Source organism: Chiroxiphia lanceolata, chromosome 21 (assembly GCF_009829145.1).
Source record: "Chiroxiphia lanceolata isolate bChiLan1 chromosome 21, bChiLan1.pri, whole genome shotgun sequence".
Lineage (NCBI taxonomy): Eukaryota > Metazoa > Chordata > Aves > Passeriformes > Pipridae > Chiroxiphia > Chiroxiphia lanceolata.
This window is the reverse complement of record NC_045657.1, coordinates 143,653-168,949: the sequence shown is the minus strand read 5'-3', so window position 1 is coordinate 168,949 and position 25,297 is coordinate 143,653. Positions and strand designations below refer to the sequence as shown.

The 25,297-nt window shown below is 37.6% G+C and overlaps 2 protein-coding genes across 4 annotated transcripts in view; one reads left to right on the top strand and one right to left on the bottom strand.

Annotated features, from left to right (window-relative positions):
- Positions 1-25,297, top strand: part of RALGPS1 (Ral GEF with PH domain and SH3 binding motif 1) — a 78,052-nt gene that overhangs the window by 14,113 nt on the left and 38,642 nt on the right. For all 3 annotated transcript variants that reach the window (XM_032708012.1, XM_032708013.1, XM_032708014.1), the window contains 3 exons: positions 437-526; positions 1,978-2,070; positions 3,073-3,199. In XM_032708012.1, coding sequence (XP_032563903.1) covers positions 437-526; positions 1,978-2,070; positions 3,073-3,199 — 310 coding nt within the window. The remainder of the gene's footprint in view (positions 1-436; positions 527-1,977; positions 2,071-3,072; positions 3,200-25,297) is intronic.
- Positions 7,110-23,754, bottom strand: ANGPTL2 (angiopoietin like 2). Its single transcript, XM_032708015.1, has 5 exons — positions 23,527-23,754; positions 14,076-14,929; positions 9,628-9,821; positions 9,192-9,462; positions 7,110-8,709 (listed from the first exon to the last, which is right to left on the bottom strand). The coding sequence occupies exons 2-5, from the start codon at positions 14,878-14,880 to the stop codon at positions 8,510-8,512; spliced, it is 1,470 nt and encodes a 489-aa protein (XP_032563906.1). The 5' UTR covers positions 14,881-14,929; positions 23,527-23,754; the 3' UTR covers positions 7,110-8,509.

The window sequence follows — 25,297 nt, the reverse complement described above, 5'->3', positions numbered from 1 at the left end:
GGCAGTTGTCTTTGAGTCTGAACACAACTATTCTTGTGAATTAAGACTATCTTTCCAAATGAGGATTAAGATTTTTAAATGACAGTTCATGTTTTCAGTTGCTTTGTCCACATTTTCATGTTTTTCCTCTAGACCATTTGTTCCTAATGTATTTTGCTATTGTGTCATGGTATAACATTAGCAATTCTGTTCCTTTGTTTCTGTGTTTCACTTGTTCTTTCAGTTATCTTGGTGTTGCCTCACTTCTCTACCTTCCTCTTATACCCAGTGGTAAAACTTTGGGGCAGTTGCAATGATACAGATGAGAATTCATGGGATAAGAACTCTTTTCTTTCCTTACCCTGTTTTCTCACTGGAGCATCTTGAAAGTTTGCAAATATTTCATCTAATAAAGTCCATTTTTTTGTAAATAAATTTATATGTGTTTACTTTATAGGTCAGTTTTTGGGTTGTACGAGAAATATTAACAGCACAGACCTTAAAAATAAGGGCAGAAATATTGAGCCATTTTGTGAAAATAGCTAAAGTAAGTGCAACATTCTTATACTATCGTTCAAACTCTTAATTGCTTTTTGTTTGTTTCTGCACTACCCCTGTGAACCATTCTTGGATTGCAGAGGGTAATGTTCTGTTTTGGTATGTTTGCTACGTTGTACCACTTGAATAGGATAAGGGTGTGACAACTGTTCTTTTCTACTTGATTAGATGAAACTACCCAGTTCAGTGTGACTCACCTTGGACCTCTGCCTTCCAAGTTTAAAAGTGGTTTGGCTTGTTGATGGTCAACTGTTTGTTGCTAATGTCAAATGTGGTTGTAAACTGTTCTGGTTTTTGTCTCCCACCATTTTCAAAGTTTTATGAAAAGAAATTTCTCGCTTCCAAAGCAGCTGTTTTGAGACTTGTATTCCTACTTGTAACGTGTACTTGCTGGTATAAAGTACTGCTGATAAAGCTCTGTTACTGTAGTGACTTCAAGCACTACATTTTACTCTTGAAGTTTTATAAAAAGTTTTATACAAAACTTTTTTGTATTGTGAATATTTCCAATCAGTTTACTTAGTATTTTTGTGCTTATAGAAGAAAATTTGTCTGCGTGAGTTCCTGGTACAAATGCGTAGTCCAAGTACTAGGACGATGGTCAACCTGGAGGTCCTGGGTTGTTCTTAGAAATAAGAGTTACAGTGTTTGCTTGGGGGATTTTTCTCCTGCAAAAAGGGGAACACTGCCCTCTTTTTTTCTCTTTGCTTTTTTCCCTTTCCTTCTTTTCCCTCAATAAAGTCCAGATCTTCCTCAAATGCTTCTGGGCAATGAATAAGTGGATCACTCAAGGATGAACCCAGCTTCTTTTTAAGATTTACAAAGAAGCTCCATGACAGCAATTCTCATTTTTTTATTTTACTGGAACTATGTTGTAGCAAGCATTATCATTTGAGACAGCTTTATTCCCAAGTATTGTCTACTGGAGACCAACATGTTTTGAGTAATTGTCAACACAGAGTAAATATAAAATACATTGAAGTGAGGTGAATTTTTCCTGTGAAACAGATTACAGAATCAAGCATTGTTTTAATTCTGAGAGGGTCGTCAGCATCTTTGGTGGATGTTTTTGGCTTGATTAAATTTTAATTTCTCCAGTTATACCAATTTGCAAGAACCATATGTCAAATGATTTTTTCCTATTTTCTGTTCCTGGAGGAACAGCCTTAGAAAATAACAAATTCAAGTCAAATACAGTTTATATTCTCACAACTGAAATGCCTGTTGTATCAATGGATATATTTGGAAAATTGGCAACTTTTCAAGTGGTCTTAAGAATTTTGCACATGACAGCGTTGGATAATATTGTTGTCTGTAATCATTGATGGAAATGTTATATTTTATTAATGAAAAAAACCATGGTTTATTAATGCAACTTTGAGATTAATTAATTTTGTGTCCCTTTTCGATGTGCTAAAAGCTATTATTCTCTTTTTTCAGAAGCTTCTAGAACTGAATAACCTTCATTCTCTGATGTCTGTGGTGTCAGCACTGCAAAGCGCACCCATCTTCAGGCTGACCAAAACCTGGGCTGTAAGTGTTGCCTTGACTGTTGTCCTTTCTGTTGGAAGATACACAGGGAAATTTGCTCCCATCAAGTGTGTGACTGATTTGACTTAGACCTAAAGAGGTGTGAGGCTCTTTGTAGGCACAGTAGTTCAAAAATAAAATATGTTGCAGAGTCGGGGCCTCAAGGAATTCTCAGTGCTGATTTAAAGAAAACAAGTAGTACAAGAACTGGAATTTTCCAGAGGAAGAGTTTATGAAGGAATGTGCTATGGAGCAGCTGTCTACTATCAGAAAGGACACATGCAAGAAGCCAGTGTATAGTGCCATAATTCTCCACTCACTCTGACTCAACTGGCTTCTGAAACCATCTTAAAAATATTGCTGGGGTTTCTTAAACCAGCTGAAACAGGGAATGTGTTTTTATAGCTACAGTTGCCTATTTCATGTTTACTTTTCAGTCTTCTGTCACTAGGATTTTTGCATTACTATATGTTTTTCTGGTTTTCTGTAGTAAGTCTAGCAATAGAAAATGTAGATTTAATATCAAAATGGTTTACTTTCTTTATACTTTCTTCTAAAACTTGACTTCTAATAAGACACTGTTGAAATGGCACAATTTACATTTATTTAGAGCATTTTCCATTGTCGTTTGTACTTTTAAATTTAGAGGATTTTAGCAGTTCTGATGAATTATGAGAACACTGGTGACTGTATAATAAACACTTTTTCTCCAAAAATGTAATATTGCTGACCTTATTCAAAACTGATGTAGTGATATGGGAATCCTTGACAAAGTATTCAGAAATAATGGTCATATTTGTTCATAGCTTAAGACTTGTGCTGAATTGCTTCTTTTTTTCTTAACAGGTAGCACATTTTCAAACATTATGCTGGTTTGAGTGATGATAATGAATTTAGTCTTAAATTTACTATGCTTTTCTTTGTGTGATTCAGCAAGCTATTGATTGTTGTTGGCTTTGTGGGGATTTGTCTTTTAAAATTTTATGATCTACATGTTCTCTGTAGCTTCTGAATCGTAAAGACAAGACCACCTTTGAGAAGTTGGACTACTTACTGTCTAAGGAAGATAATTACAAGAGGACACGAGAGTACATCAGAAGCTTAAAAATGGTTCCTACAATTCCATATTTAGGTGAGTGTGAACCTTATTTATCTGTAGCCCATTGACGGACAAGTACTAATGACTGACATGTTGTGCACATGAAGAATACTGTATCTAGAAGGAATGGTTCACTCCATTTCCTATTCAGAAAAATGGGGTTAGGTTGAGATTTTTAGGTCATACAAATGTATATGTACTTTTGGAATGAGTATTTCTCTCGGATGCTGAATAAATACACGTGTAATACAACATAAAGATGTAGTTAAAATGCTGTCCAGTGTTCATACTGTCTCCTGTTCTTTTGTGACATGCACCAAGTAGCCATTTGGTGAACTGTTTCTGTTGTCAGTATTTCACCTGGGAATATTTCTGCACGCAGGTCATTGTTAGTGAATGTAGTCCAATATAGTGAACTATTTAATGGTTTTACTTGTGATTTAGTATGATGCTAAACTGGAGCTAAAAAGGGTTGATGTTTTTAAATCACTGAACCTGGATAACAAGAAATCAGGAATTCTGCTCAGGCTTCCTGGACCAGAATTGCTGTCTCTATATTAGTGACCCCCAATGCCTCGATGGACTCCTCGTCATGAACTCTTACACTCTCTCTTTAAACACTTGTAGGCTCCTTGCATGCTCGGCACCCAGCTGGCAGGATTTCCTCAGCTCTGTCCAGTACCACATTCTTTGCTTGAATTGAAACATGGTATTTTCTACCTTCACTAGATAAACCCTACCTTGTTTCTTGTGCAACTTGAAGCTACTCCTGACATGATGGACTTCAGTCATTATCTCTGTTGCCTTCCCACTAAATCTTCAGTTAGCTCTCTTCCAAAAGGAGGAGTCCTTGGATTACTTGAGCATCCCTTGTACAGATGCCAGTTGGCATCCTTGACAACCTGCCAAGGCAGTGTTTCAGTCCTGGATCCTTTTTTTAGTGGGAGAGAGTGCACATGGACTGCCTGCAAAATGCAAGGTAGAAATGTAGGTTAGATTTATACTGTTACTTCAGAAAGTTTTTTGTGCTCTGCTTAATAATCCCTAACATTCTGTTAGGTCGATGTTTAGTAGCCATCAGGAACTGTTTATTGAAATCCCAAGATTATGCCTTTATTAGCGGTGGTTTGCCCTTTTTATTTTATATGGAAAGTTAAGACTTTTTTCCCCCCTTGTATCTAACGCTGTCTGTAGATCTTTCATTTTCTGTTTTACTGTCCAAACAGCTTATCTCATAAATCTTTCTGCAGTTCCTCTCGGTCAGACCTTCTCTTTGCTCCCCTGCATTAGTTAATATTATCAGCAGATTTTTGTTCCATTGTTCACTCCTGTTTTCAGGTCACTTGCAAATATGTTGAGCAGCATGAGTCCCAGCACAAATTGCTGTGGATGCTTATCTAAAATATTTCTTATTTAATAAATTTGGTCATCCCTAGTGGCCGTACTTAAAAAAAGTGTTGAGAACTTGGTATGAGTTATTGAAACTTCTTAGAAAATAATTTTAGGTTAAAGGAATATTTAGCTTATCAGAATATTCAAAGGGGACTAGTTTCAGTGAATAAGTATCTTCTCGAGGAAAACAGCATTACATATAGAACAGCTTCTTTAGTCTGTTTAAATGAACAAGTAGACTGATAGATCATGTTAGGAGTAAATAGTGAATATAAAACAAGTGAATGAGAGTGACAAAGTCTGAAGATGTACAGTTAATGGGGGTCACATTTCATGCTGAGCCTCTTGTCTCACTGCAAGAAAGTTACTTAGTTATGTTCTCATTCCATCTATGACAGCCTGAGACTGTTTGAAATGAGCTGGAGAACGTACTGGGAAGCTAAACATCCACTGAAGTTGTCTAGGTACTCTCGTTTATAGAATTGGCTCACGCCCTTGTGCAAGGAATGTTTTAATACTACCCAGTTATTAGGACATCAAGCCAGTCCTAAATAAAAATTAAAACATTTCTGGAATGAATGTGTGTTACAAGCCTAATAAAAGACCTGGGTAATGAAAGTGAAAGGAAAAAATCCATGTTACTGAATTACAAGGTTGAATCTGAAATTCCTGCTGGTGTCTAGGCAGCCTCCTGGAGACTTTGAATCCTGCTGCATATGTTATATTTCGGGTTTCGTGCATCAGAGGCCCTCTCCCTGCTGATTGGAAAGACTAAGCAGTGTTGCTGCTCTTGTAAAGTAAGGTTTTCCCTGCATCCTAAGAGGTGCAGGTGAACCTTCAAGTAATCAATACAGGAGACAATTACTGATATGTTTACAACCTCAGGCTGTAATATGAGAGACTAATATATTCCTTACGATGTTTTAAAGTACCATTAAAACATCCAACAGTTGTTTTGTTTCCAGACAGATCTTCCGAGTTTAAAAAGAGAGAAAGAAAGAAATCAATCAATCATGAGATTGGCAAGGCTGTAATGTGAACTGTTGGAAGCATTTAGCCACAGTGTGATCTAAGAAAAAAATAGCAGTTGCAGTGTTTTGAAAATTCCTGTGTGTGGTGGCTGCCTACAGCTTTTTCCTGTCTTCACTGCTGCTGATCTTTCAGATTGTATCTGTATGTTACAGGATAGACAAAGATGGGTATCATCTGTTATAATCTACAGGGTTCACTGAGTTGTGGTGTTTTGTTGTGTTGTTTGCTTTTTTTTTTTCCTTGGAATATAACAATGGGGCTAATGCTGAAAATTTTGAATGATAATAGAAGAGTTTCAGGAAAGAACTGTTAGGAAATATGTATACAAGAGTATAACTGGTTGCCTTCTGAAGTAACTTCAATCTTGTGAGAGCTTTTTGTCTTCAGTGCTGTAGGTGGATCCCCGCTGTTTCATTCCTGATACATAGATAATGTATTAGTTGACAGAATTTTCTTTACTCTTCTGAAAAAGGTAGAGATATTTCAAAAATTCTGAAGAGCCACCTAAGTTTCTAGGAGTTTGCTGTTGCAGAACTATTTCTATGGTACTTCTTGAAATGAAGGAGGATTACAGCAGAATCGAAGCTGTTATTCTCCATAGTGCTGCAGTTCTCTCCTATATAAACTCACCTCTTACTAATGATAGGTGTGTAAGTGTATTGTGTATGATTTTTAGACAGCACGGTGTTGTCAGAGATGTACTTTTGGGGAGTGATGAAATAAGAATGTAATTGAAACAATTGGAGAAAATGAGGGGAACAGGAAAAACTAAGGCCTTTCATAGTTTATAGTTGTGGCATTGCTATAGTAGAGGGATCTAGTGCAAACAGTTCTGTTGTGTGAATTTAAAAAAAATAAGCATAATGAAATTTTGCAAATCTGTGATTCTGCCAATATACTTGCCAATAACTTCACTGTATAAGTTCCAAATGCCCTATGTTTAATTGTTTTTGATGTGCCAGCCTCTGTGTTTAAAATTATTTTATGCAAATTTTATGTAAAAAATTAAGTTCTATTCTCAGACATATCTCCAGGTCTTCGTAACCTGACTTCTGTGCATTATCATTTTTAATTACATGGATGAGTCTCTAGGTAAATCACTCACCTTTTAGGTAGACAGGTTAAGAAATATGATTATTTTAACAAAAGACTGTCATCTTGGACAGGGGTTTAAAGCCTGTTTGGTAGAGCACTCTGGCCAGCTCTAGGCCAGTAGGTGTGTTTAATATTTCTTACCTAAATCTTTTCCAGAGTTCAGTAGCTAAACCAGTAGCAGGTAAACCTTGAATACTGTTTGACAATTTAGGGCTTTTCAGATGACCTGCAAAGAGTCCTTCCTTGTTGGGCTATGTGGAAATTCAGTATTTTTCTCAGCTGAAAATTGTTTTGCTTTTGATGTTGCAATATTTAAACACTTAACACACATGAATAGTAGTTGTCTATCAGGGTTGATTTAAGTCACGAGGCAGTGATGTGAAGTTAAGTAATCTGAACTGAAACAGGATGAAATCTGAACATGTCAAAATAACATCTGTTGCTTTATTAAAGAATTACAATATGACGGGTAATCTAATATATTAAAAACCCTACTTTCAGCTATATACAACACATGCTACATCGCACATCATACTGTGGTAAAGAAGGGAGGAGGTAATGAGGGAAAAGTATGCAAGCACACACACATAAACACACAGTAAGTGTCTTACAGGCTTAGTGAAAAATATTGAACTTCTAGAGGCTTTTACTCTGCCTCTTTTATGCATTCTTTATTTTTTTTGCAGTAGTTGCTGTTTTGAACTGGGTGTGTTAACTATCTGTTCTAGAAACCTACCTCAGAAGAATGTTAGAATTATCCCAGTATGTATTTCTTAAAAGTGTCTGCCTCTAAATATAGATGAGTAAATCTATTTAATAATTTGACAGTAATATGTTATATTTGTGAAATATGTTAAAAATAACTTCTCTTGGCTACAGATAACTTTTTTTATATAATTTTCATCTCTAGGCTAAGGATACTAAATAGATTATAAACTGGTATCCATCATTTGCCTGCAAAGTTGGATAGTCCCTTTAATTTATATCTAGCCATTTCTGAGTACAGATGCTACACAACAGGTAATGACTGAAGTCAGGTACAAAATACTGTGAGTTGTGTATAACATGTTGGCTATATAGCACATAATACTTGTTGTAAATCTGGATTAATTTCCATATGAAAGTAGCTACTTCATTTTGGTAGGAAAAATCATTAGTGTTTTTAATCTAAACAACTTGAATCAGTGGTGAATTCCACTTTGTAGGAGCAGATTATTGAAATGATCAAAGTGAAGGGGAAAGACTGGATTTATCATGACAGTACTGGTTTGGCTGTCTGCTCTCAAAACAGAATTATATAGTACTGACTTTATTCATGGCAGTTAACAAAGATTACACCATAATAATCACACTAATGTACATATACCAGCTACACAGTTCAAAGGATATGATTTCCTGTGTCAAATGATTGCTCATAATAATAATAAAAAAAAAACCTCTTGCTGTACAGTTTGTAATATTTCCTGTATTTGAGAATATTTATACATAACATACAAAAATATTTAAATGTTGTGGCAGTATTTTTACCATCCAAAATTAATTTACAGGGAATAAAAACCAGGAAGCTTATCTACACTTCATCTAACTGCCAGTTCTAATAGTACCAGTTGTACTGGTGTTCTGAATGTTATGGCAATTCCTTTTTTTTTTCTTCAGCTTTTTTTTTCCTGGGATTATTCTTGAAAATACAATATACAAGCCCTCATATCTTATCAATAAATGTACAATATCTTACATTCCTCATTTCTGAAAAGATCATTCCAGGTAATATATCTTTATGTGATTTTTTTTAGAACAAGAAAGCAAACCAAGAGAAGAGTTATTTCAGTGAAATGTGTTAGGGTTAGGTCTTATCATCATAACCACTTTCTTTAGTGAGTATGACCCCCCCCGGAATTCAGCCCAGTAGACGCCATCCTGGTACCGGCTGCGGTAGTGCCCTCCCCGGTACCAGACTCCATTGAGATTGGAATGAGCACATGCATTGTACCACCATCCTCCCTTCTGGTAATGGGCACAGTTACCTGCAAAAGAAAGTTCCAGCTCAGTGTCAGAATTAAATGAAAAATATTACAGCAAGCAAGCTAAGCACAAAACTTTCTTTTTTAACTGTATGTTGAATATGTAGATACCATGTAATAAAAGGTGAATTTAGGCTTCTTCAGGAAGCAGCTCAGTAGTTACGTTCTACAGATGCAGTTCATTATTGGTATTCTCCCTTGCTGGAAGATTTGTGTGCAGTACTGTCCCAAATAACCCTCCATAACATATTTTACTGACTCTTGTCTAGTGTAAACAAATTTTTGTTTTGGTGTTATTATTTATAAGGGTTGACACTATCAGTCTGTGCTTCATAAGGTAAAATTGACAAATCCTTTTGAGAGTGCAAATTATGTGTGTGTGTATGACTATAAGTATTTTTCCTTTTTCAAAAAAAAAAAAGAAATAAAATGGGGGGTGGGAGGGGAGGGCAAAAAAAAGGCAAGGCAGCTCAGGGCTCCGGTACCTGTGTACACGTCATGGTCCCTGTCCAGCGTGGTGAACTGTTTGCCATTGTGCCAAGTGAAGGAATCGCCTGCGTTGCCGTTGTAGCGGCCCAGCCTCAGCTTGTAGTACTCGCTCTCAGGCTCCAGCCTGAAGCTGGCATACTCAGCAAACACCTTCCGACCTGACCAGTCCTCCATTGTTATGAGCAGTTTGTAGTTGCCTTGATTTGTTAACCAGTAAATGTTTTCTAATCCGAGCCAATATTCTCCATCTATATTACCAAATCCTTGCTGTAAAGGAAGCAAGAGAAGCATGTTAGTATTCTGCATCTGTGTTAGTGGTAAATCTGAGCGTATTCTTAAATAGAAATCTGCAGTAATTTATTTTATAGAGATGTCCACTTTACCAATAATTTTTAGAGGGTGGAAGACGTTAATCTGCTCACTTGTCCTAACCTTGTATGTCTCCCAGTTCCTGAAAAAGTTGACAGAGCCATCCAGCCGTCTCTGAATGACTGTCCAGCCCCCAGGGTCGTGCCGTTGGTCACACCAGACCTGCATCAGCTGGTTTGTGTTCTCTGGTTTCACAAGATAGATAGAGCTTGTGTCGTGGCCGTCTTCTAATGCTTGTAGACAGTCTCTCCAGGGCCCTGTGTCAAAACAGAAGGGCTGTGCATCAAACCCCCCTTGACCATATCTTCAGTGCAGGGCAGTATTTGAATAGGCAGCTTTTTACAGTAGATTAGTTTCGCTGAATAGTGCATTTGTTTTTCTTCTTATTGAAGGTACAGTATCCACCAAGTGTTTTCAAGGGGATTCAGTTATTGTAATTTTATTTCTGGAACATTCCACAATAAATTACTGATAAAGGTAGATTTTTTTTAAATTTATTTTTTTAAGGCAGCTCTACTTTGGTCATTGATTACATCTTCAAAGAAACTAGGTATAAATGACTCCAAAGACATGTATTAAGAATTTCCTTTAGAAAACAAACCAGTAAGTTTGATCTTGATTCTGTCTTTGAGAAATTCAGCTTTTTAGATCCCCAGAAATGTTATTCGCACAGACATTAACAATGGAACTGGCAACATGAATTCAGATTGTAGGTTTTACTGTTGTAACCTTAATAAATGACAACACAATATAGAAATTAAGATTTTTTTAACATGGAGTGCTTGTGAGAGAAATGTTATATAAATGACAAGACTTTTAAAATACTTTGCATTCACAGAAATACAGTTAATGCGTTTGTGTTTTCAGAAGAATATATTTTTTTCCTTGAGTTCAGTAGAGTCCATGAAGAGCTTACTCTTTTTGACAGTATTTTATATTTATGATTTTAAAAGAAATTTTCTGTATTGGGAAGATAGATTCCATTTTAATGAGTCTGAGAAATTTAAATATAAATGATTTAGGAGTCTGTGTTGATATCTGCATATAGACTCCCCCAGCTGCTTTGCTTCCTGAGCATAAGGGTGAAGTCAATAAGAATCCTCAGGATTTGAGATCAGAGACCCTGGATTGATTCCCCCTGCCTGCTGAAAGAGGAAGGCTTGTCAGATCTTCTCATTAGGAGCCTTACTGAAGCACATGTTGCTATCAAGAGTAATTTCAGTTCTAAATTATTTCAGTTCTTCTACGCTTTTTCATAATTCACTGCCCAACACTAGTAATGGTACTCAGGAAATGAGTTAGAAATAAATTAGTTTTATAGAAATTATCTCAAGTGTTTGGGGGATTGAGGTTTTTTTTGTCTTTTTAACTATTTTAATCAGTAAGTCAGTGTACCAAGAGGCAGTCCAAGTGTTTGTTCTGTGGCCATGCTGTGTTCTTGTTGCCCTAGTCATATTCAGAGACTGTACCTGGAGTTGTGCTTCTAAGTCCCTTTTCCATCTCTGTTGTGGCTCACTGTTCAGATTTCTGGCAGTTTAGGTGTAGATGCAGTGCTCTGTCACACAGTTACATGGCTCGTTATGAGAGGTGGGAGAAAACAAATGTAAAGGGCACTGGTAATTTATATTGCTCATGTTTATTTAATCACAATGTGTATGTAGTGGCACTTATTAAAAACAAAAAAGAACATGTTAGTCCAAAATCATTATTTAACTCCTTAAATAGTCAACCACAGAGCTTTGATCTTCCTAAAAATTTATAGCAGTATACAATGTAGTATTTAGAGTGTTCTAATCTTGCAGTTTCTTTTAGGCCACATGGCAGCACTGCTCTACTACACATAGTTCTTTCCTCTTGAAAGTGAGTTAAGATGAAGATAAGTACTTCAAAGCAGAGTTTGCTACTACTTTTCCATTGGTTCCATTGGTTTTTTTGTCAGATATTAACTTTTCAAAATGTTGGCTAAGGTATGTTCCCTTGAAAAAGTTTGAACACCCTGACTTTCAGGTAGGTAGTTTTGATAAAATCACCTCTAGGGAGTCAGAATCACAGAAAGGCTTGGGTTGGAAGGGATCTTAAAGATCATCTTGTTCTACTTTCCTGCCATGGGCAGGGACACCATGTAACAGACAATGTGGACAAAATGTACAAAATTAATTAAAGCTACTGACAGTAGTAAGACTGTAGTACTCTGTGATCAAGGGAGAGTGCTGGTCTACTACTTTGTGAGAAAGGAAAGCTGTCAACAGATTAAAAGAAAGCATTTAATTAAAAGAAAGCATTTAATATTTTCCTTCTGTTTTGCTTCAGTTTTCATTCCACAGGTTGGCTGTGATCAGATGGTTAGTGCAGTCAGGTGCTTTGGTAAAGGCTGAGAACTCAAGAAATAGTACCAAAAGGACTGGATAAAATATGCATGGATTTTTTAACAGCAGCTGGGCAGTGGTGGTGGTGGTGGGTTTTGTTTGTTTTGTAGGATACTGCTTATGGGTTTTTCCTAGTTTATTCCAGGTATGACTAAAGCTTCGTTCTCGGCATTAATTGTAGGGAGAGTTTTGTTTGAGATGTGCTTTGTGAATGGAGAACATTCTGGAGGATGAAGAAAAGATATCAAATGTTTCATGCCCCAAAAGAAAGGGGAGGTGAGGGGAGGAAGATACCCTGAAAATGATAGGTTAATTAGCTTAACTTCAATTGTTGGAAACTTCCTTAAACAAATCAAAGCTGTAAATGAGAAAATAAGGGGAGAAATTAATATTATAATGAATTTGTGCAGAAGAAGCGTGAAACTTCTTTCCTAGTAAGTTATGTAGTCTAAGGAGAAGTAGCAGATGTCAGACCTTATCTTAGAATTGTGGACTGTGAAAGGGACCTCTGGAAATCACCACGAAAAATGGCTGGATAAGCAGCACTTTCTCAGGTGAGGATCTGGGAGATCTACAGAGTTGCAAATTGATCTATGTTAGCATTTGACTTTTCAAAACAGGAAATATATGAGGATAGATAAGCAAAAGTACTGTGCACGTGAATTAACTTTTCTGTTCCTGCTGTGTGATAGTGAAGCCTCAGCTCCAGTTTAAGCACTTGAAAGCGCAAGGAGGATGTGGAGCAAGAATGAGTTTTCAAACCATGTAACAGGAAAGGGAAAGGTCTTCAAAGAATGCTTGAAAGGTATTTCCCTTACAGATAGATAGGGAAATACTGTACAAAGCTTGAACCAACCTTGAGATGAAAGTCAAAATGTAATTAATAAAGAGGCCATAGTGTATTGCTGCAAAGGAGTTGTAATAGATCTGATTTTCTTCTGAGAACTTTTTTTCTTACACAGTACATTAGAATCATGATATTTTTGGCAGAGGTTCTGCATGCCAGAATGCAAGCTTTGGCGAGTTCATCTTTGGCAATACTGTGAAAATACTGCTTTGTAGCAGAGTGTTTTAGAGACTTTACAGACTTTGGAGACTCAGTGCTTTGGACTGAAACACCTGCTCAAGTTTCTTTAATTGTGAATGTTTCCATGGAGAAATAAGATGGGGGTCTTTTGAAGGTTTTTTTTTAACATGTGACAGTTGCATTATTTGATAATTCTAAAGAGTTTGTTGATGTCTTGCTTGTTGTAAATAGCCATGAAATACACTGAGTGCAGTTCCCATGCATTACTCTGTTTCAGCTCTGAGTTCAGATGTCTGTGACACCCCATCTTTTTTCTGTCTGTGCAAGTCTGTGTTGCCTGCACACTGAAGAACAGACTTCCCTTATATGGAACATATATCTGAACTGTTTGTGTTTTGTTTTTTTTTAAATCTGAGGAACCATAGGTGAAATTGAATTCTTTACTTGTTAATTTTGTTACCATGTAGATCAATTGATCTTTAATGTGATTTCAGATCTTCTAATCTTGTTTGTGACAGAACTCCTAAGACTTTCAGTGAGGGCTGTATAATATCTCTTACTATTCCACCACTTGCTTCCCTTTTGCTTCTGTGTAGGGCACAAGTGCCCCATGTAAGGTATAGAGAGATATGGGTTCCTTTTGGAGTTACACAAGCACAACGTTATTACATAGATCAGCAAATTTGTAATAACTTCACAAATGTTCACACAAACAGTGCTAAACCCCTTCAGATGTCGCAAATTGTAGTAGTTCAGTTCTGAGCAAAGTTAAATAAAATTTAGGTGACTGTTGAATAATAAGATTTTTCTGCAGGTCCTTTATCTCATACATGTAATATAAATGGTCAGTTTGTCTTGGCAAAGTAACATGAGAAAAATCTGTGGGGCTAGTGTGTCTGAATCTTAATTTTTTTTCTTTCTTTCTGTGCTTGTACGTACTACAAGATATCCAGAAGATAATTACAGACAACATCAGAGCTAAGAAATCTCAGTTCAAAATAATTAATTGCATTTATTTTGCTAAACAAATTCTGACCGCATTTTTGATATTACAGTTAAAATGTTTGCCACTGCATATTAGCATAAACCAATGAAGCCATGTCAGTAATATTACTTACCAGATGGTTTATCAGTTGAAGTTGGAATACTAGTAACTGCAGGCATGGTTGGTAAGGTAGGTGGCAGAACCTTTAAGTTCTGATCACTCTGAATCTCATTAGTAGATATCTGGTTATTAATGCGATTGTAAGTAGGAGGCTGATACACTTTATGTGGTGGTTGTGGAGTTTGTGGCAGTGGCTTTATGGATGGCATTCTTTGACAGTGTTCTTCCAGCTGGGCAATTATCATTGACTGATTATTGGCAATTGACATCAAATGTTGGTACTTGTGCTCTAAGTCTTTGTATTTGCTTGCAAGCTGCAACATATCTGCAGTTTGGTTCAAAATCTTATTTTCAAGTTGAGAAAGTTCTAAGGCGTTATCGCGTTTTCGGATAATTTCATGTAGTAGCTGCATGTAGAGTTGTGTGACACGAGAATTCATGTTTCTGCTCTCTTTTCTTAAGAGTTTAACTTCATTAACAATTCCACCGTCCACCTCTACCAGTTGCTGGAGAGTTTCTATTTGTCTCTTTTGTTTAAGTAGTTCATTGTTAAGTAACTGTAATTCTTGTTTATTTACCCTGTTTTCAAGTAGAACTTCAGGCTCCTTAGAGTTAACACAAATGGCACCTGTCACTCTCTGCTGAGGTACGATAAAGGTGTAAGTGCATTTGTCCTGCGTATCACTGGAACGCTTATATCTGTTCATGTAAATGAATTCTTGATCTGTTTCCTTGTCATTGCCTTCAAATTCCTGTGCTTTACTTGTAGTAACTCCCACAGCAGTTACTAGCATTAAACAGATGAATCTTGTCATCATGATCCTCTAGTTCTGGTCAAATATTCTTCTGCAAAGAACTTGTTAAAATCTGTTTTAAAATAAATTTAATAGTAAATAACAAATAGGAAATCAATGTGGATTTACAAGTGATAATCTCTTCTAAAGCAGTACCTATTAACTATGTACACAAATGAGGTATTTTTCTTGTCCAGCCTGAATTTACATTGGTTAAAGTGGACATCATAGGGAATAGTTGTATCATTCTATGCTCAAAACTGCAATTACTAGTTGCTAGTTCATCTAAAGCCTGCCAAGAACCATAAGAAACTAAGCAGTAAATACCAGGATTTGAACTGGCCTTTCTTCCAGGCAAGTACCACAAAAGTTTCCACGACTAGTGTTTTAATTTACATATGAATTACATTTTCAGTTTCTTACAGTTACAAATAACAACCTTTAAATGTAAACAGAATGTAAGTTAATATGTGTATTAATGCTGATAAAAGTTCTAAAAATATAAAATATCATTTGCAGTATTTTATAACTGCATGTATATTGCAAGAGATACAGCTTAGATGAAGTGTAACGATTTTACTTTATTCAGCAGTATTGAAATTCCATGGCTTAAAAAAAAAAAAGAAAAACTTTACATTAGTCCTTAATAATTATAAATTAAAAACTCTGCTACCCCGATATCATAGGCAGTACAATCTGTTATTTTTCCAGACTAGTGGAATTTACAACTGAAACAGTTATTGTGACTCTCAGTGGAGGCACTGTCTTTACACTCAGCCTGGTCATCTCACTTCACAGACCCTTCTTGGAAGGGGAAGAATACCTGCATATGTGCTTGGTGGACAGAGATGGTGCACAGCAGTCCAAAGCAGCTGGAAATATCATTTGGCACAGTGCACCAGTTCCCTTTTGGTGACATTACCTGAACTTAGTTCTCCATGCGGATTCATATTCAAGGTGGAAAGCTGAGGCCTTCACAATCTCTTAAAAAATAAGTCAGTCCCAGAACTTTATAGGCACTGGTAGGCCTGGAAACATGGGCTTAGGATTGTCACTGCTGCCAGGAGCACCCCTGTCATGTACCGCTCTCTTATCAGCCACTTGGACAGCACTTTGACATCATCTATTTCTAAAAGCTTTTTATTGTTGAATTTTAATAATCATGTATATGTAACCTAGTTTTCATAAAATAAATGGGGGAAAAATGTAATATGGAGCTTTTTCAGCACATAAAACCTGTTTGACACTTTTTTAAACCAAGATGGTGTTACCATCGTGTTTTTCTTTGCCTGTAAAACATTTCACATGGAATAATCATTCAGTATTTGAGTATCTTTCACCTAACTGCTTGGTCATCTTTAGTACAATGACATTTTTTGAATTACATGAAATGGTGATAGTGACAGCTGTGAGAAACTGGAGTGAGTCCAGCTGAGCACAGCCAGCATGGGTAGCATGGACAGCTGAAGGCTGCAGACGTGATGTATGAAGAGTAGCAGGAAGAGTGAGGTCTGCACAGCCTCCAGAAGAGAAGGTGAAGGAGACGTTTTACTGCTGTCTTCAACCACTTAATGGGTGTTTGTAGAGAAGACAAATTTTTTTTCGAAGTGCACAGTGAAAGTATACGGTGGATACAAATAACCTCAGGAAAAAAATGGGTTTTATTAAAAAAAGAACTTCACCATGAGGATGTCTGAGGACTGAAGCAGTTACCCAAAGAGGTGGTAGAATCTCCACTTCTGGAAATCTGTGAAGTTGTGACTCAGGCAAGGCTCTGAGCAGTTTGATCTAATGTTAAAACTTGCCTTGCTTTGTGAGATGAAGATGAGGTCCCATCCAGTCTAAACTGTTCTATGATTCTAGGCAGCAGCTGACTTCTAAGAGATTTTTTTTTTTAAGTTTCAAGATAATGTTGGATATGCATCCTTAATTATTCCTACTGAGAAGAGTACTGAGTTTCACATTTTTCTGGTTTTGTGAAATAAGCCATAGATATTTCTCTAAAAGATTCAAACAAAAGTGACCAGGACTTGATCTTTCTTAAAATTTTTTGATATATACTTTTGCCTCAGTTTCTTAGTTGGAATAAACCCTTTCTCATTTTGCAAATAGAAAGGAATGGTGCTTTACAGAACTTGTCAAGAATCTTGAAAACATGTTAGATGAAAATTTGGAGTTTGACGTGGTTTCTGTAAGCAAAGGAATGCTATTTGGAGTCCTGGAAAATAGGGAACATAAATTCACCCCAGACAGCTTTAACTTGCATAATCAGCATTTGCACAGCAGGTCACACTTGGAAAACCTGGCAGTTTTCCAGGCCTCATGTTTCTGCACAGATGACTGGTTTTGCAAATGTCTCTTGCATATAGGTATAAAATGGTTTTATTTCACTGCTGGAATTGTAATACCCTTTTTTTCCCCTCCTTTAAACCTGCAATTATTGTGACCACTGAAAAGAAACTGATTTTTTCCTCAGCATTCACTCATGTCTTTAACTGAGCGTGGGCTTTGGGGTGCACATTCTTTTCTGGCCAAAGAAATATAGAGCATCATATAACAGATTTTTCTCCATTTTTTTAAGAACTGTGTAGGAAAATAACGGAACAGAGTTCATCAGTCTCGTCTTAACAATCATCTAGTCCCACCACCTGACATCAGAGCTGACCTGGGGCACTGACCCCCTCTCTAGGAAGCCTGTTCTAGGGTTTGATCACTGGTTGCAGAAGGCACAGTGAATGACATCAGCACGATTACACTGTGCTGAAATGTTTCTCTGTCACAATCGTGCCTGCATGTCACCTTTTCTAAGATATTCTTCCTATATGAAAAAAACAGTGGAAGAACAAGGACACTGGTAGGAGAATACCCCAGTACAAACAGAAACAACCATCAGATGTCCTTCCTGCAGTCTCTTTATTATGATATTCTTAAGTCTTTTATTGTCTACTTGTTTGGTTAAAAAAAAGGTGTTTAGAATGAGGCCTATTTGTTGCATATTGTGAAGGATCACATAAATAAGGGACATTTTTTCCGTTCTGAAGCTGGATTAAAACGGAAGTTCGTGGAGTCGAGGAAGTGAGAAGTCAGTGAAACAGTTTTAAGGAAGGATTTAATTCTTTTTAGTATCTTCCTCTTTTTAAGTAGCAAAACATCAGATTCTTAGAACATTAGGACTCCTTCCCATGGAAGAAGAAGATCATATCTGACGTCTAGGACGTTAGCTTTCAGTTTTGCCGTGCTGTACTTATGCCCAGGAATTGATACTCTTTATACCTGACTAGTGCCATTGCTGGTCACTCAGTTCTTCCTGTTTCTCTGGCTTAGCCCCCGCTTCCTCTCTCCCTCTGCCAGTAGCTCTTTTTCAGTGGACTGGGAGGGAACTATATTCCTAGGGCCATATTTGTCCCCCATGCAAAATTCCACTTAGGCAGCTGTACACTTTTCAACCTAAAGCAAGCATGCAGGTTTGCAACAAATTTTTTTAATTACTGGAAATACAGTCCCTTATCCTCATGCATACTGACAGAACATTAACACACAAGCATGCAAACAAAAACCAGGTGAAAAAGGCACACTTAAAAAGAAAGATGTTTTATTTTAATTAAACATCAAATGGAACTTCTAATCAGAAATATGGAAGTTTGAAGTAATTTCATTTCTAGATTCTGGCTGTTCAAGACTTGTGTACTCATAAAAGCACTTTTGATGAGAATTGAGTTGGGACAAACTTGCCCTGGTGCAGATGCACCAAAACCCTACTTGGCAGTATATTTTACTTTTCATTCAGGCAAAATAGTTTTTTTTCCGTTTGTCTTTTGCCAGCATAACTGCATCTGTATGAAAACACTTGGCAGCATTATTGTGTGGCACATAATCACGGCAGTTTTACACTCGAGCCAGCACAAGCACTTCGGTTAGAATTTTGGCTCGTATCCCAAATATTGGCCTATCTGTGTATAGAACTGGCAGTAGGTAATAAGAAATTGTTTGATTTGCTCATTCGTTGTTTACTCAACTGAGGATGTTTCCATGATCTGGTGAAAAAAGAGGAAATAAACTTTCTGAAAGGGATATCATCAGATGTTTCAGCATTTGATTGTTTTTTTCCTGCCCTTTAAAGGGAAAAAATAAATAAAATCTTACTTTGGCTTTGCTTTGGAACATTCTTCTGTCCTGTACTCTATCTTGCTTATATGGGACTCTTGATTAGTCAAAAATGTGTTACCGTTTGATTGTTACAAATATCTTGACATTTTTCTTACGTTTCAACAAAATTCGAGAATTTTAAAATCTGAAATTATACAGGTGTTTCACAATTATTTTTTAATCACTATCATGATCCTGAAATGCTAACGGTAAAAATATTTCTACATGGAAAAATATTACTGTCTGGCAAACGTTCACTTTTATTTTTTAACCAGGTTGCCTTAAGAGGAAGCATCAAAAGGAGCACTGTCAGTATGATGGCCTTTTTGGTTTGCAGCTACAAAATACATGTCATTGTGGATATTCCAAACTGTATACCTTTTTTCATTAGTTGTTGATTCTGATGCCATGCTTCAGAGGATCTCATTTTTACAAAAGAGACTGGTTAACTGTCTCTCACTTTACCTGTGGGATTTTTGAGTGCAATTGAAGGTCTGTCTCCATCAGATGAAAAACAGGACTTGTAATAACATAATCCAAGAATCATTAAGCTTATCTAAAAATGCTACCGGTCGCATTTCAGTGCTGTGGCTGTTTTTCGTTGGATGAAATTTGTTCATAAAATAGACACTTGCATTCTTACTCTAGAAAGAAATGTATTTATGAAAGCCTGAGTATATACTGTCAACATCTGCATCTCGATCTCAAGTGGTTTTGCAGTGCTGAGTCTTTCAACCATTGAGAGACTGACATTTTGTGTCTAGGAGTTTGTACCTTTTTACACCTGTGCTTTTCCATGTCCTCCAAAAAGTAGAGCTGAAGCGGTAGGAAGACTGCTGGGTCTTTGTTATGTGTTACTCTGGATTACAAATCAGTTCAAGGAAGAAATGTTTTGATGTTTAAGAAGACATCATCTGTACTATAGCATTTTGGAGAAATACAAAAGCAAAATAATGACCTCTGTGAATCTTGTGTGGAAAACCTTACGTAAGACAAAAATGTAAAATAATTGCCTGGATTTTGTACCACGATAGAAGTTTTGTATCTTAAATTGCATTATTATGTTATTCCTGCAGATAAGCAACATAATAGATCTCAGTAGGTAAAAGCAGTAGAATTGCTTCTTGCTGCTGCTCTTGTTTTTCTATAGATAGTAAACTGCTACAAAGCCAGAGAGCCATAGGTGTGACAGCATGATGCTGATTCATGGAAAGGCAGCTTTTGAACATGTGGGATGTGACACTGTCTACCCTTGGGGGCTGCTTTACAGAGAAGGTGATTTTCTGAGTTAAAACTGTGATGTTACGCAGGCATTTCTAGGGACTTCAACAGCCATTTGGATTGCAGTATAGTTGAGTTTAAGATAAGCAAAAACACTACCGGCTTGGTTTGAGGAGCTGATCCTCAGCTGATTCATCAGAACCTGGTATATGATGAAGACAGCAGCAATTCTCACTTTAACAAGTTAGGATAGATTTTTAGTGGCTTGTATGTCACAGCTGAGGAATTAAGGATAATTATTGTAAACAAGGTGAAGGAGTAGGTTTCCTATGTGACTTCCTACACTTAAGCAGGATTGCTCAGTAAGCTGTCAAATAAAATAGAATTCTCCATTTAAGTCATTGTATCTTTGAGATAACTGTTGGTTTTGCAACAGTCACTGTCACTCAGCCCTCAGCCTCCATAAAAAGGCTCCCAGAGTATTACATCCCTTAGAAAAGTTAAGTTCAGAATTTTGGGGATTTTTTTTTTATTTCCTTCTAATTTTTTGTATAGGGTTTTAGTTACATGTCTTTTTCTTGTAATAGGTGATTTTTATTTCATTAAAGAGTGGACAGGCAAGGTCCAACGCTTAGCATTTGTTCCAGTCTCTGCAAATTTCTCTAACTCAGAAGAGCTCATAGTCTAGAAGCTGGGTCGTTAAGTGTGCGCAGGTCCAATGTGCCAGAATTGAATGCACAGTAATTAAACTAACAATATCAAAGCCTTTTAGAAATACACAGATAAACAAAAAACATATTCATAAGAAGGATGACACACACACTTTTGCACTACACTCTTGTTTTCTGATATTGTTGTTTTGACTACGAATTAAAAAGCAGCAATGATACCCTCCATACAGATGAGTTCATTCAGCTACACAAAACGACTCTTACAAAATCAGCTCTGGGGGTTAATTGGCTGGTTTGTGCTGATCAGATTTAGTTTAACAAGACTACCAGTACCTGGATGGTCTGGCTTTTCCTTCATACATCTGATATGCCATCTTTTATGCAGAGTCCTCAAGCACTTCCATATGCAAAGGAAGGCACGGTGTTAGCTATTGCAGCGTTTATCCTCTAAAAGATAAACTGCTGTATGCGATTGTGGATTCACACATTGTTTGATAATTGTGCATTCTAAAGAAGAAACATGAAAAGCTAGCAACAAATCTTCACTGTTTAATACTTTTGTCTTTGATATTAAAAGGGTTTTTTAGCTTTACATTTTTATTGCATTATAAAAGCAAATGAAGCAAGGGTGTTGAAAATGTAAAATCCTACTATGAAAAGATCAGACAGTTTGGTTTTGGTTTTTGTTAACAAATATTAGTTTTTTGCTTCTGCAGAATCCTTTGATAGCCAGTGTTTGTAGACTTACAGTTAGCTGGCATGTTCCAGGCACCAGGCCAGTAATATGATCTGGATTTCACAACACCATTGTGATAAGACAGACAAGCATGAATTTTCTGCATCTGCTTGCTTTCTTACTCCCTGGCCTTTTTCTCAGAGCTCATGTTCTGTTTTTACTCCTTCTCCCAAACATTTTCTTGCATGGATTTATATTAATCCATCCTCTCAATTTTTACCTCTCAGTTTACCTCTCAAAGGTAATCTTCATACTTGATGCAATTTATTAATTTTTGCTCTTTTGTAAGGAGAGGGACTTCCACTGGTACAGGGTTTCCTTTAGAATTAACTCATGTAGTTCAATTTTTAGATGAAGAGTACTGCTGTGAAAAACCTGGATACTGACTTCTTTTTGCTTTTGTAAAAGGAAAGAGCAATTCACAGTGAAAGCACAGTAATATGTATGCCACATGTATTGGGAAAAGCCTTAAAGTTTTGTTTGAAGTTTTAAAGTAAATGTAGGGAAGGACTGACACCTAGTAGCATGCAGTTTTAGTTACAAAAACATGATGTAAAACTAAATTGAAAAATTTAACTCCAAACTTATGGAGGGAATGACTTCTGGGGTTTTGCCACTAGTTACTTGCTTCCATTATAAGCAGTGCCACACTGACATTAACCTATAAATTTAAGATACTCGTATTATAATGCAGTCACTACTCAGCTCTTCTGTCCACTTAAAACTGGTGAAATTTTGGTTCGAGCACTAGTTCAGCCTTGTTAAAAGGAAATAGTTTTCTCACTGAGGGGAATGGATGACTAAAGCAACACTTCATAACGAGAGTGTCTTCATGACCTCTTGGAGAACTTTTGTTTTGAAATACTGTCAAGTGCTGCAAGAAACTGCAGAAGGTTATGGATCTTTTGCTGCCATGTAACTTTTTTAAAAGTTTGGCAAAAGCCTCTTTTTATAAGAAGTAAAAATTTTCTTCTGGATTACCAAGAATTTTGGTTATGCTACTTGTGAATTGTTCTTTGTGCTTTACTAAAGTTCTGTCATAGATGTGGAATGTAATTACTGAAAGAGAGCACTGCTTTTGTTGTTGCTTCCCTTAACAGCGGCCTCACCTTATTTTCACTTAATCCAATCACTACCAGAAAGTGCTCATACTGTGTGTGCTTATATATGTGCATGAACATTGTCCATAACAGCTCTTAAAAATATTCACATTTTAATAAATATGACTCATTTTGCCTGTGAAAAATAGCAGTTAGATCATTTAATAACTGTTTAATGCTTACACAAATGTACTTATAAATGCTAGGCTCTTTCTTTTTAATTAAATTTTTGCAAAATATTTCAAATACTCATTTTATAGAATCTGTGAAAGTATGGGGAATTTTAATATCTCCCTGATCAGACATGAGTGTAAAAAAAGACTGAATAGAGATTTCCTATAGTATGTCCTCGAAAATTTCTCGAAAGGCATATGCATTTACAGCAACTTTAAGGAAGTGTGAAGATCAGAGTTACACACAGAAATCAAGAAATAATATTTTTTAAAAATATAATAATATTCCTGAAAATAATATCAAGAAGGCTTTCACTGCCTGGCATGTAATGTCTCAGCTCTCTTCACAACTCTATTTTAATACGTGACTGATTTTTTTGTTTGGCTCGGGGGTATTTTTTTGTTTTTTAAAGGCACAGAGCAGGCTTGCTGCTCCGAGGGAGTGGTGCTGTCTCTGCCAGGCTGTTCGCTGCCGGCTCCGTACGCAGGGCACTGCCCGGAGCCGCGCCCGTTCGACACCCCGGCCCTGCCCGTCCTTACCCCGCCTCCTCGGGCCTCTCCCTCCGGCCCCGGGAGATCGCCTCGGTGACCCGCGGTCCGTGCTGGGGCCGGACGGGACGTACCTGGGGGAAGCGGCGCGGTTCTTCTCTTTTTCTCTGTTATCCTTGCTCAGGACCGTTGTGGGCTCGGCCGCCCAGGCTGAGCCCCGCGTCCGAACCGGGACCTTCCCGCGGGGCGCTCGGCGCTCCCGCCCGTCCCCTCACGCGGCCCGCAGCAGCCTCATTTGAACCCCAGCTCTTTGTGGCGGCTTGTCCTGGCCAGGGAAGGGAGAGAGAAGGCAAGGCAGCGGCGACCTGCCCGGCGCTGGTTGGACGGGCGAGCTGCCTCCGCCCCTGGGCCGCCGCTGCAGCGGCGCTGCCGGGAGGGGCTTCGAGCCTCGGCCCTGCCGGCTGAGCCCCCCCGCCCCGGAGCGGGACCCGGGCGCGGGGGAGGCCGAGCGTCAGCCAGGAGGCAGCGCTAATGCCCGGGGTCAGGCAGAATTCGGGAGGCCGCCGGTCCGGTGTGTCGGATGGAGTGAGGGTGTGGAACTGCTCGGGACTCGGCCCCGAAATGCCGGGGGGGCACTTCCTGCCGGACCGTCCCGTCATGGTGCACTCGGGGAGCGCAGCTGGACCTGCCTCAGTCCCGGCTCCGGGCAGCGGCACCCGGGGGAGCGCACGGGGCTCCTCAGCACTGCCCGGGTCGTGTCTGTCAGGCAACAGCTCGATCCCAGACATAAAGGAAGATAAAATTGTCCAGATTCAAGCAAGCTCTTGAAACAGTCTAATGCAGATTGAGGATTCATAATTTGGCTGAACCCCAGAGCATTTTGTAATGTTTCTTCCCACTCATCGTGGTAATCTAAACCCTGTTTCTCGTTTGATTGCTGCGAATTCTTACTATTTTCCTAGAACCTTTTTAATAATTTGCTATTACAGAACTTTCCGTGTGTCGAATGTTTTTAGTTATCAGCTGTCACCTCTGGGTTTAAAAAAGGTTTGTCCAATGAATGAATGTATTTAAGATGTGTTTATAACTTGCTGGGAATCTTGCAAAGAAATTACCGAAATTAAAAGTGAAAGTTCCCAATATAAAAGCATACATTTTTATTACAGTTTAGCAAACCAAATGGTTGTTTCAGTCATTGTATATCATAGCCATCTTCAGAAAGCTATACCATATGGAAATAATGGGTTTCTTTGTAATTTATCTGTCAGTTTTAAAGATCTTTGAGTTTTGAAGAGATAGAGGAAACCAACATGAGAACACTGAGTACCTAAAGGACAAATAAAGAGGTTTAAAGACACTGGATTAAAACAAACTATTTCTGTTCAAGTTAAAAAGCAAGTAGTTGCTATTCTAATAATAAATTATTTCCATCATAAAAGTGGATGTCGGAAAAAAACCCACATCTAAATATATTGCACTAGCAATTCAGTACACCTTGGGCTTTTTAAGTTCCTTGTACCTTTACTGTATGGCCTGAGATTCCTTCAGGGAATATTAGCACCTCTAATTATTTACTGGTTTTATGTTACCATGATTTTCTATTTTAACTCAAAGCTTATTCATTTCTATTTCTAAAGAGGAGGACACAGGGACTGGAGTGGCCATTTCAGTGCTGTTTAGTAGCATAGTCTGGATTCTTGGGATTAAAGTTGTCCAAAGCTTTTCCAATGCACCAGTTTTATACTGAAAATTGAACCAAAAAGTGATAATTCTATTCATTTTTGACAGATTTATCAGTAGTCCTATTAAGCTTTCCTTTCAAGTTCTCTGTGATTCATACTCCTTCCTTTCCAAGGTGCCTTTTCAGCCTAGGATACACAGAGCTGCTCAAGGAAGGGTAGTGGG